The 12225-nt window shown below is 56.6% G+C and overlaps 1 protein-coding gene across 1 annotated transcript in view; it reads left to right on the forward strand.

Moving 5' to 3' along the window:
- Positions 1–10744, forward strand: part of AP5Z1 (adaptor related protein complex 5 zeta 1 subunit) — a 20057-nt gene extending 9313 nt beyond the window's left edge. The window contains exons 3-18 of the mRNA XM_019512618.1: positions 3–124; positions 1016–1202; positions 3182–3326; positions 4070–4182; positions 4679–4847; positions 5299–5439; positions 6031–6068; positions 6145–6307; positions 6670–6848; positions 7419–7561; positions 8084–8233; positions 8481–8592; positions 8943–9040; positions 9429–9561; positions 9755–9969; positions 10328–10744. Of these exons, the coding sequence (XP_019368163.1) occupies positions 3–124; positions 1016–1202; positions 3182–3326; positions 4070–4182; positions 4679–4847; positions 5299–5439; positions 6031–6068; positions 6145–6307; positions 6670–6848; positions 7419–7561; positions 8084–8233; positions 8481–8592; positions 8943–9040; positions 9429–9561; positions 9755–9969; positions 10328–10598 (2379 nt within the window). The 3' untranslated portion in view covers positions 10599–10744. The remainder of the gene's footprint in view (positions 1–2; positions 125–1015; positions 1203–3181; positions 3327–4069; positions 4183–4678; positions 4848–5298; positions 5440–6030; positions 6069–6144; positions 6308–6669; positions 6849–7418; positions 7562–8083; positions 8234–8480; positions 8593–8942; positions 9041–9428; positions 9562–9754; positions 9970–10327) is intronic.
- The last annotated feature ends 1481 nt before the right edge of the window (positions 10745–12225 follow it).

The raw sequence follows: 12225 nt of genomic DNA on the forward strand, positions 1-12225 counted from the left end.
AGGAGCTGCAGGCGCTGGGGGCCCGCACCGCCGCCCTGCTGCAGCAGCCGGAGCCGGGGGCCGAGGCCGCGGACTGTTTGCGCCGGCTCCTCCTCGTCGTCGCCGCCACCAAGCGCGACCGGAAGTGAGTGGCCGGGCGGCGGAGCGGCAGGCGGAGCAGCAGATCGGGGGAGGGAGGTGGTGAAGCAGAGCAGCTGATGGGGGCGGGGAGCAGAAAGCCGAGCAGGAGATCAGGTGGGAAACACTGGGGAGCGGAAACTGGAGCTACTGACAGGGCTGGGAGCAGAAAATTGGTCAGGAAACAGGGCAGGAAGCGAAAAGTAGAGCCGTCGCTTGGGCGGGGAACGGCAAGCAGAGCGGCAGATATGACGGGGGGCCAGCGGAGGAACCGATGGGGGCTGCGAGCGCACGGGAGCAGAGGTTCTCTGCGCCGCTGCCGCCGTTTGGGACGGCACGTGCAGGCTGGGCCCAAAATGACTGCGGAGCCGGTGTCCGGGTCCACGGGCTTTTTAGCGTCTCGCCATGTTTTGTATCATTTCCCTGTTTCTGCAGCATGGTCATTAAAAAGTCAGTCGTTTTGCAAGTGGAGCTCATATTCGTGTGTCTTTTTATTTGGTGCCTTCTGCTTCAGTAACAAAGAGCTGTTTTGTTGGCATCCTCTTTGCTGCCCAGACCTGCAGAGAGCAGCTCTGCTCGCCTCCGCTGGGGTTTCCCTGGAATATAAAACGCGAGCAGTGGGAGCGGGGGCTTGTCTGGTTCGCAGGGCAGGCAAAGCAGCCTCCTCTGCGGGGAAGGACCACGTGAGCAAGCAGGTCCTTGCATCGAGCGCTCTGTTCCTGATGCAGATGAGGCGGCGCGGCTCCCGTTGAAGGGAGGGGGCGAGCAGACTGGCTTTGTCGGGGGAGCAGGGTGCGGAGGTGCTGGGGGCGGTGTCAGAAACGACGTCTTCGCAAGAGCAGCCTGCAGCCCTGATGGCAAACGCCTCGTCTTCCAACGATGCCTGTGACTTTTGCAGGTTGGACAACAAGTTTGTGGAACTGTTGGAGACGGTGCTGTGTCTGCCCAAGTCCCCCCAGCAAATTCAGATCTTGTGCGCTGCCATCCTGAGAGAGATGTCACCTTCCAATAAGCTGACTTTGTCCTGCCATGAGATCCAGGAAACAAAGCTCTTGAGCACCGTGTGCTCTATCCTGTTGGCCCAGGTAAATGACCTCTGTGGTCAGGTACTTAAAAAAAATATATATTTTTTTTTAAATGACCTTATAGATGGAGATTTCTTGTCAGATTTCATTGCTCACTGACATAGCACAGAGGGAACGCCAGTGGCTTTCTAGCTCCAGGTGAAAGCAGAGCAGCCTCAGGTAAATGTAAATTAGGGGACCCAAATGTGATGCTTTGTTTGGAATCAAACAACAGATTTTCCTGTGTATTTTAAGATTTAAATACAAGCTATTCCAGATCATGGTGTGGGCGACCTGAGGGGACAAATGCTGGCAGCTCTGACACTCAGGAAACAGAAAGGAGCAGTTCAGTGCAGGCTCCTGCAGTAGAGCTCTGTTCACTGTTGCTCATGTCTGCACGGAGGAACTCAAAAGTGAATTTATCTCTGCTTCTGGCCTCTTTGTTATGCTAGGTTTCATGCTCAGATGTAGAAAACAATGTATAAGAAGCCATAAAATATAGGGGGTCGTAAATATGGATGGCCCTTCTCAGGATTTCTGGGCTCCACAAGAGGTAGTGCTGTAAGAGCTCCTTTGCTTAGGATGCTGCCTGCATAGGCGGCTGCTTGGGAAACAGGCTGAGACGTTGAAACAAAAAGTCCTTTTTCATAGATCGTAAGGCCAGAAGGGACCTTGCGAGATCATCAGGCACCAAGCAGGAAAGACAACTGGGGTCAGGTGACCCCGGCAAGATGACCATCCAGTTTCCTCTTGGAAGATTTCCAGAGGAGCTTTCTGCTGGTACTAAGACACTTTTTTTTTTTAAAAGACACTATAATTTTTTTTTAATTCAATATGGGAATCAAGCTAAAGCTTCTCCTTGGAAAGCCCCAGTTTCCCTGAGCTTTCAGGATACTCCCTTGTGTGCTCTTTGTCAGAAAGCGGTAAGTCTTATTGAGCTAGAGAAATGGGAAACTAACTTCCAACAACACATAGCTCTACTTAGGCACTTATTTATTAAGCCTCCTCCCCATTGCCAGTCCAGCAGAAGTACATTTAAAATGCAGTGATCCCTGAATCTGAACCCCATATCCCAGGTACGTGTTGACCCTTGAAGTAAAACCAGAACCAGAGTGGTCGGTGTTCGCTGTGCTCCGATTTGCGGAGGGTTTAGTGTGGTTTGGCAACACTGATGTTGTGATAAGTCAGTCCAGCAGGTGGCATTAGCAAACGGTGTCCACCTGATATAATAAAAGAATGATCCACTGGAACCCTTACACAAGGGACATCCTTCTCTCCTTGTCTGTCCAAGTCCCCATTAGATGGGTTTCTTTCTGGTGTGCTAACTTATTCTGTTACTCTTGTATGTTGAGGTCACCCAGACCTGTGTAGTTTGATTTACACTTACAGTTTTCCGGAACTTGCAGCTTCTGCTGGTACCATTAGAAATAGGTGGCTGTAAGTTATCTTCCTCCCTGGCTTCTCTGCAGTTTGCTCAGATCTATCGAGACAATGGACTGGCAGGTGGCTGTTTAGAAGCTGTCAGAATTCACTGCCTTATCCCCTCGGGTTGCCTAGAGCAGAATTTTAAATAGTCCATTATGAGATCTCAGATAGAAAACTGGTTGCTTGATTCCAAACAAAGCACAAGCATTGAGTTCCTTAATTTGCAGTCAGGGGTCAGCTTTCCAGTAGCGTATCGACCTGTCAGGAAATGGAAATCTATCGGCGTGTTGGTTCATTCCAGCAGTGCTTTTGGAAATGTGTGTCAGAGCATGTCGGAATAGGTCCTTGACTTCCCTTTGTCTGTGTTGGAGGCAACGTCCTGTCTTGTTCTTGTCTATAGCACCTGGAAGAGGATACCAGGGGACAATTTGATCACTCCATCTTTTGGGATAAAAGAGATGTTATTTCGTGTATCCCAGGCACCGAGCACTAGAATGGATACACTGGTATAAGGAAGAGCCTAGCCTGATGAAGAGCTAGCCTGAGGATTGCTTTCTTTGCTTTATATTTTTAAGGGAAATAAAAAGGCTGCAGCCTCGGCTGTGGGGCAGCGAGTCATCAAACTCCTTGAAGGGCGACTGCCTGAGGGGGAGAGTTCACGGCACCTTCTTCCTCTGCTGTCCCAGGTTATCAGTGTCTTTCCAGCAAGCCTGACAGAAGGTAAATGCCAGAGGGCCAGAGGAGGGCGAATTGACTGCAGTTATGAGGTCAAAAAGGGCTTTGAAGGCTGAAACTAAGAGTGTGGCTTGGGACACCTTAAATTTGCCACTTCAGAGCATCTGAGTCACAGAGAAAGCAAAACACTCATCCAAAGAAGAGTTTTCCATGGGCCCTAGATTGTTCTATACCTGCCAGTGTGTTGGACACCTCACAGGGGAGAGGAACATAGTCCTTATCCTATCTTCTGCATGTGAGGCATGGACCTGACTTTGGGTCTCTGGGTGCAACTATAGCATAACTAATATCTGAACTGGATGACATGGGGTGGGTGGGTAGGCATACACAGGAATCACAAACACTTCCCTTGGAGACAGCCTGGTTTGTAACTGTCTGCTGACTTGATTCTTTCACCTTCTTCTTAAGCTGCTGGTGGAGGTGGTAGCTCTGCCCTGAACTCAGCTGGCATTATGGGTCCCTGGGGTTGCTTTCTGATGCCTCTCTGTTGAGTCCAGGTATGGTAGTGATCAGGAGAAGAGGGAATTACATGCAAGGGAATGGCAAGAGCATCTCTGTGCTAATGTAACCCTGGAAGAAGAAGTGTGAAATCTAGCAAGAGGCTTTAGCTGGGAGCATGTATTTGCTCTCTGGGAGGGAAGTCTCACAGTGCTGGTGTGCTGCTGGTGCTGCAGAGGCCCTTGCTGTGCTGAGTCAGAAGGTGGCCTGAATAGCTCTTCCTTCCCTAGATCAGACCAACGTGGTCAACAAAAGGATGGTTGACTGGCTGCGATATGCAAGCGTTCAGCAAGGAGTTGCCCAGCCCTCGGGAGGCTTCTTCTCCACCCCCAGAGCAAGGCAGGTGAGGACCTGGCACCAACCATGTTGCTTCCCTACTGGTGAAGGCTTCTGCTCCCACACTCAGGTCCTTAGAAATCATGGCCTGAAAGTACCGGTGTTTTAGCTTTGGCAATCTTGGTCAGGGCCTTTTGGGCAGCAGAGCTAGTGCAAGGGAACCCACACTCCTAGGCTAACGAGTGGTGGGAAGACAAGGTAGCTGCTGTTCTGGTGGCTATATGGAGGTGGGTATCTTGAAATGGAAGGTTACTGCCATAGGTGGCCTGGAAGAAATAGGCCTATGAGCTTGAGGGCCCCTCTCAGAGAAGAGGAATCAGTGCAGCACAGTGGTTTAGCTGCATAGGCAGCAGCACCCTCAGCCTGGCCTTAGGTTGTTACAGAGGTTCCCCGTCTTAGCCATGGCCACTTAAATGTTACCTCGGGCGTCAGTGACTCCACGCCTTCTCCCCTGCACCAGCCCCTGCCCTGGGACTTCACTCGGGTTCTCTTCTGTCTTCAAGCCCGGTCCCGTTACAGAGGTAGATGGCTCCATTGCCACTGACTTCTTCACAGTGCTGTCGCTCGGCCAGCATTACACGGAGGACCAGTGGCTCAACATGCAGGCCTTTTCCATGCTGCGCAAGTGGCTGCTGTGCTATGGGAGCGAGGGAACCAGCAGCCCCAATTCAGGTACTGGCTGGGGAATCACGGGCTGGTTCTGTCCCCAAGGAGTGGACTACATCTCAGGGACTGCGTGTCCCAAACTAGGCCTCAGAGGGCACTTGGTGACACCTGTGGGCTGAGATTAGTGGGCACTGGAGGTCCCTGAGCTCAATAGCAGGGTATGCAACAGGTTGGGGTCGGGAGGTTGGAAGGTAGTGTCGCAGTTTGCTACAAGGTCTGGTACTGGAGAGTTAACCATGTAATGGCTCCCAAGAGTATAGGAAAATCCCTAAGGCCGAAGAACTGGGCTGAAGGTGGACAGTACCTCTTTGGGGCTGTCAGCACATTTCCATAGGTGCTGTCCTAGGCTTTTGGTGCCTGTGGGATAAGGAATCAGATTCTTTCTGCCCTCCCCATCCACGAGCCATGTCATTCTCAGGGCCTGGAGCACACCCTGCTTTGCTCTCTCCCCACATAGATGACCGATCAGAAGTGGAGGGGTCCGTCATGTCCATGGTCTCTGCCACCTCCACATCCAGTCGCCTGCTGCCCCCAAAGGAGCGACTAAGGGAGAAGGCCTTCGAGTACTGCCAGCGGCTTGTTGAGCAGAGCAACCGGCGTGAGTCTTGGCACAAGCCTGCGAAATGGTGCTCAGAGCCTCTCGGGTCACTCTGCAGTTCCCTCCGTCAGTCTGTTCCTGGGACTGTGGGCTCCATCTTCCTTCTGCTCCAAGGCACTAGAATAGAAATCTGCTCCCACTGGCTGCTAGGCCATGGGTGAGCTCCAGACTCAGTCCTGAGTCTCTGACTGCAAGCACAAGGTGTCTGATGGGCACCCTTTGATCTTCAGGTGAAGTTGGGGTAGGACCATCCTGCCTGCCCCGACCCACTTGCTGTCACCAGGCTCCGTGCACTGGCTCTTGTTTTACATTGTTGGAGAGGGCTTTGGGACCCCAGATCCTGGGGGCTCTTGGTTGTTACTGGCTCTGAACTTGGTGAGTCAAGAGGCCATCTGGTCTAGGCCCTCTCCTACTCCACGAGGTTCACTGACATCTGACCTGGGCAGGGTGTAGGGGCTTGGTGTGTCCCAGTAATTTCTCAGAAGGAAGGAAATGCCCTTCCCAGGAGGATCCATCAGCATCGGTTACTCCAGGCAATGTGTGCGCTTGGCTGTGAAGCAGCAGTCTGAACATGGCTTGTTTCTCCGCTAGGGGCCCTGAGGAAGCCGGATGGGGATCTGCAGAAGGCCGTGAGTATGAAGGTGGTGCCCAGGTAGGGGAGAGGTTGCCTGCACAGTCCTGACCTGGCTGCCTTTGCTCCTGCAGTGTCTCATGGAGGCGGTCACCATCATGGACATCATCTGCCGGCAGGATTCCTCCTACGTGTACCGGACGCTCTCCTGCGTGAAGATCCTGCATGGCAGGATCAGCCGGGACTTGGCCTATGCCCGGGCCCTGCTGCCCATCGCTCAGTTCTTCCTGAACCACAGTAAGAGGCGGCTTGTCTGTGCTCCTCTCTGGGGAGAGGATGGCTGGGGCTGGCACTGCTGCTAGCTCTTCTCTAAGCCCTGAGGGTCTCTGCAGAACGGTGCACTCCTGGCCCCTGCTCAAGGCCCTCAGCTGTTCCCAGCCTGCTCTGTGCCTCTCCCACCATATATGCTGCTCAGGCCATTTTGAATGAGCTGTGGGCCCAGCAGTCCAGCTCTGGAGACCACGTCTCCTTTGGCTCTTGGTCTTCTCAGTCACAAATGCAGCTGCGTCAGAACTTGCCTGAACTGCTCTGAAAGCTCCTGCCCTGACCGGCGTAGCTGCTGCATGGGCTTAACTGACAGGGGTGCTGTGTCCCCGCAGGTGAGACGGCAGCGGTGGACTCAGAGGCTGTGTACAAGCACTTGTTCACCAGGATCCCTGCGCAGCTCTTCCACAGCCCCATGCTGGCCTTCGAGTTCATCCAGTTCTGCAGGGACAACCTGAGAGTCTTCACTGAGAACTTCAGCATCTTCAGGCAGAGTTTTCCCAACCTCTTTAAGGTACCATGTGCTGGGCAGCTCCACACACTCCTCCCTGGACCAGGGTGGTGGGGGTGGGGGAGGAGCACAGTGTGCCAGGCCGGCACAGCAGAGAGTCTAGGTTGCCAGAGGGCCCCTCAGTAGAGCTCAAGTGAGAGTCATGGCTCTGGGTGTCCGTACACCTTGGCCCACAAGGTTGGGCTTAGCAGTGCTGAGATGGGAGTCGGGGTGTGTAGCCAGCAGGCAGGCTGGAAAAGGGAGGGAAGACTTGGCAGCCAGACAAAGCAAGGGGAAGCATCAGGCTCCAGCAGAGGAGAGCAACTATGTGTTGGGATGGAGCAGCTCCCAGCTGGCCCACAGCAGCCTTAGCCTTCAGCCCAGCAGAGCTGTGGGTTGTGAGCTGTGTGTATGTGTTAAGGGTCCCAGGGCTGCCTGCACTGGATTCAGCACTCTGACCCCACCCTGTGCTGCTTCCCAAGCTGTGGGGAGCGTTCAGGTCCCTCCCAGCTGCTGAGGAGAACCCACGTGGGTGGGGTGGGCTGGTCCTGGTGCTAGCTGTTGGTGAGAGCCTCTGCCTGGTGTTCCCTGCAGTTTCTGGCCTGGAACAGCCCATCTCTCATCTTGGAGTTTATGGACCTGCTGCCAGCTCTGCTGGACCCAGACACTGCTATCGAGATGCTCCATTTGTTGCTCGACCTGCCCTGCTTGGCTGCTGCTCTGGACGTCCAACTGAGGTGACACCCCCTTCCCTTCCAACTGGCCTGGGGCACTGGCCTGTCCGACCCATAGAGCCAGGCTATGGCACAGACCAGCCCACTGTGGTAGCTGCACCATACCCAGAAACCACGCCCCCCCGGCGAGTCGCCCAAAGTGGCAATGCTGCAGCTGGGTTGATGTGGGGCAGCTGCAGCTTCTGCCAAGTTGTATTGGTCATTAGTACAAAGAGCAGGGGTCAGGGCATAGGGCACAGGCTGATTCTCTGGGGTCAGGGATGGACTTTCTCTCTTCCCCCATGTCTCAGTTGTTACAGGAGCGCTGCGGTAGACACAGCTGAACAGTGCTAGGACCAGGCTATCTAGCTGCCCAGCTCTCCAGCGAGAAACTAGCCTCCAGCCCCATCTTTGGCCTTGCGCTGCAGATGTGTTACGTTGGCTAAAGCCATAATGGGTCCTTCAGCCCTGGCTCAGGATGTTCCTTCCAGCCCCATGCTGCCCTCTTTCATTGGCTTAACAGCTCATGTGTTTGCCTGTTGCCAGGTCAGCCTCTGCTTCCGCCTCTGAGAGAGCTGCCTGTGACCCTGCCGTGAAGCCCACCAGCTGCCTGGAAGCCTTTCGACACCCACTTTACCGGAGCTCGTTCCAGTACCTGCTCCGCATTGAGGCAGCCCCTGGAGACTCTCCGGAGAGGTATGCGGCAGCAGGTGGGGCCGGAGATCCCTGTCTCCGTGCCACTTTGGGCCTGCAGGTTCTGCAAGGATGTGGCAGCAGCTCTGCCCTCGGGGCTGAGGCTGCTGTGCAGGGCATGTCAGCCCGTGGCACCTGTGCCCCCTTCCCTGCTGGTTTGGCAAAGGATTCAAGAGCTGCTGGGGAAGCAGCAGGGACTGGGGGCAGGGGGGAGGCTGCATGGATAGTGGTGCTGAGCTCTTCTTGACAGGCTGGCACCACTGCGACAGCTGCTAGGGTCCGTGGCCAACAGCCCGCGGGTCGTCCAGTGCGCGGAGACCGTCCCTGTCCTGCTGCAGCTCTTCTTCAACACGGCAGCTGAGGTAGGGCTCTCTCTCAGGCAGCTCCTGGCACTGCGTCCCAGCCTTCCCTTGCCTATGGGCACACTCAGTGGCAGTTAAAGGGTTAACTCCCAGGTAGCTCCAGGCTCCTGCATAGCAGGGGCTCAGGATTTCTACAAAGCATGAGGGTGGCGGCGGGCTGACGAGTTGCCCTGCTCTGGGCCAGGAGATGCAGGGACAAGCCTGGTGGCAGCAACACAACATGGCACATGGCGCCAGGACCAGCTGGTGGCACCTGGGCAGGACAACTGCAAAGTGCCCGTGCTGCCTCCTCTCCCCCTTGCCAGCGAGTGGCAATGTCTGGGCTGAAAGGAATGTATCTCTGTCTTCAGTTCGCAGACAAGCTTCTGATAAACCAGCTAGTGCTGGTGCTGCTGGAGAGGAGTGACCAGCTCTATGAGCTCCCTGCCTTCAAGGCTGACGTGCACAGGTGGGTGCCAGCTCTGCCCTGTGAGGGGGTAGCAGGGATAGAGAGCAGTAAGCCTCCAGCTTCTGTGCCGGGATGGAGCTGCTGGGAGTGGCACTTGGGGCTGGAGCGTCACATGAGGTCTGCCTGGAGCTGCCCTGGTGCTGCCAAGGAGCCTCTGAGCTCTGGTAACGTGGAGAGTCTGTGCCGCTCTATTGGGGCAGGGTGGTAGGGCCATGGTGAGGGCCGATCCCTTGTGCTGAAGGAGCTGGGCCCTGCCCAGTGCTCAGAGCCCTGCCCCTGTGCCCCCCAGCAGCAGGAGTGCTGTGGCTGTCCTGGTAATGGGGAGGCCGACTCCTGCAGGAGGGGGCTTGGGCTGAGGAGTCCTGAGCACCTCTTCCCTGCCCTGCAGAGTGCTGAGCTCCCAGCTGCTGCTGCTGTGCAGGCTGCATCCCTCGCTCGTGGTGGAGCTGTCCAAGGAGCTGCTGGAGTTCTCGGGGACCGTTGGCAACATCCAGAACAAGGAGGACGTCTACACCTATGTGGTGAGGAGCAGCCTGCTGGCCCTGGCCCCAGCCCCCGCTGGTTGCAGGGTGGCTCTCCTCGAGCCCTGTTCTTGTGCTCAGCCACGGATGCAAACCTGTCTACCGTCGGTCCCCTGGAACGATGCTGCCTGGCCCCTTCTCCCTGGGGGCCCTTCCTCCTGGCCTGCCCTGAGCAGAGCTTGTCTTGTTGCAGGTGTGGGCTATCGGCGAGTACATGTCGGTGTCATACGACAAGCGGTGCACAGTAGAGCAGATCAACAGGTTTTTCGAGGCTCTGGAGGCCATGCTCTTTGAGATCACTCAGCTCCGACCCACAGCCAGCGGCCCCCCATCCTCACCCCGCGTCATCACTGTCCTCATGACCGCCCTGACCAAGCTGGCTTCGCGCAGCCAGGACCTGATCCCCAGGTGGGCCAGCCACAGCCAGCTCTGAATTGCAGGGTGGGACTGGGGGGAGGCATTTGAGGCCCAGGGGGTAGCAGATATCTCCTGTGTCTGCTCACTCTGGTGTGGTGACTAGAGGAGGGTTCTGTAGGCTCTGTGGTCCCAGCACAAGGCGCTGCAGTGCAGCAAGGAGCCTGTTGAAGGAGCTTGCATTTACCCCAGGCCGAGCTCTGCCTACAAAGATGGGGGTTGTTTTAGGGAGCATGGTCCTGGCTGTAGGAGGCTCTGGCTTGCAGCAGGGCCAGTAGGCAGTGGTGCAGGAGTGTGAGCTCTGTGCTTCTGAAGCCCCCGCCAGCTGAGCGTTGTGCCTTTCCTCCCACAGGGTGTCCCTGTTTCTGACCAAGATGAGAGCCTTTGTGCAGCACCCAGCCACGGCGTCCGTATACAGCGAGCAGGACAGCGAGGAGATCCTGACCCGTGCCACTGAGCTCACCAACCTGCTGAAGATGCCCAGCGTGGCCCAGTTCGTGCTGACACCGACGGCGGAGGTGGCTGGTGCCTGGTCCCAGAGAGATGCCCCCGCAGCCCTGCCCGCCACCATGAAGATGGTCAGCCGGTTCATGGAGCAGGGGGCTGGCTTTGTGCCAGGGTGAGGGGACAGGGTGGAGAGGACCAGGCTGGCCTGGGTCCCTGTTATGACTGAGCTACTGGCTTAACTGGACATGGGGAAGGGCAAGAGCTGAGACTGCCATGAGCAGGGCCTCTGGGATGGAGGGAATAAACAGTGAAGAGAACACAAGCGGGTGGCTGAGCTCTTTAAGCTTACCCCATGCTGCGTCTTCCCTGGCCCCTGCTCCATCAGGCCCCTCCACTTCCTGCCCGCCAGGCCTCTGGGTCCCCACCTCCTTGGCGGTGCTGGGGGTTGCCCTGGCCAAGCCAGAGCACCTGTCCCAAGCAGAGAAGGGCTGCAGCTGAGGGGCAGAGCCCCATCTGGGCTTGCATGTAGTGGGGCTTTCAAGTAAAGCTCCAGCTGAGACCTTGTATCCCTGCAGGGCTGGGTTGGCAGGGAGCACCCTGCCCTAGGGGCTGGGGCTGGCAGTGGGGAGAGGAGCCTGGGAGGAGACTTCTGAAAGTCCAGAGGGTGCTGGGGCCCTGCAGGCACTCCTGGCAGGACTGGTATCCTCCTCCCTTGCCATGTCCTGGCTACACGCGGTCTCTGCCGCTAACAGTGCAGGACAGCAAAGGGGCTGTCAGTGTGGCCACCTGCCCAGCAAAAGCATCATGGGGGGCTCTGTGGCCCAGGACATGTCACAGCCTCAGCTTGTCAGAGGACACAAAATCAATACTACCAGCACGGGCACAGGCACTTTACTGGCTCCGGTGCTGTCACTCTGAGAGCCGTCCCTCATACCCCCAGGCCTCACCAGGGGCTGAGCTCTGCTCCATGTGGCGCTCAGTTATGTACAGAGATGTGCAATGCAAACAAGATCGAGGTGCAACGGGGTCCTGGCATGCACCCTGGGGAAAAGCAGGGGTTATAGATAGTCCTTGTGCACAGTTCCAGCCCGGATACAAGTGAAGTCAGCTCAGGGCTAGTGCTGGATGCGTCTCTGCCCACAGGGGCTGGAACTGGTCAAAGGACTGGGCCAGCAAGCTGCCTCCTGGGCTTGCAGTCAGCAGGAGCTTTGTGCTGCCTGCTCCTGGGCCCGGGCATCGTCTGCTCTGTCTACTTGGGTGTTCCCCATGGCTGCTCTGATGGTGCCAGAGATGCACAGGACTGAGGGGAGCTGGGCTGACCAGAGTCCCCGCGATCCCTTTGGGCTCCTTCCCCCATCGCTTGCTCCAGGCTGAGGTACCGAAGTGCAGGAGCACCATTAACAACCTGTCTGCTTTAATGAAGGCTGAGACCACTGGAGGTCCCTTTTCACCCTCCAGCTGCTTGGGAGGGGACAGCTTGCGAGAGACTGCATCAGCATCTTGCTCGTGTGGCCCAGTGTGGGTCCGGTGCCAGCTGAGAGCAGCTTGCTCTAATCAGGTACAGCTGAACAGGGCCTCGGTCGGGCTATAATTGGAAATCAGGTTGGGGTTTATGCTGATGCTGGCGGCTGAGCGGGAGAGGCAGCTGGGACGCGCCTGCACTGACGGCTCGTCCCCATGCGGGGGAGCGGGTGCATCTGTGCCGTGCAGGACAGGCAGAGGGGCCGGGGCTGTGAGGAATCAGCAACTGAAGCTGCGAGTGATTATCCAACCAAGGGAATGTGTGTCTGGGAGCCAGACGCT

Source organism: Gavialis gangeticus, unplaced genomic scaffold (assembly GCF_001723915.1).
Source record: "Gavialis gangeticus isolate Ggan-Ray unplaced genomic scaffold, GavGan_comp1, whole genome shotgun sequence".
Taxonomy (NCBI): domain Eukaryota; kingdom Metazoa; phylum Chordata; order Crocodylia; family Gavialidae; genus Gavialis; species Gavialis gangeticus.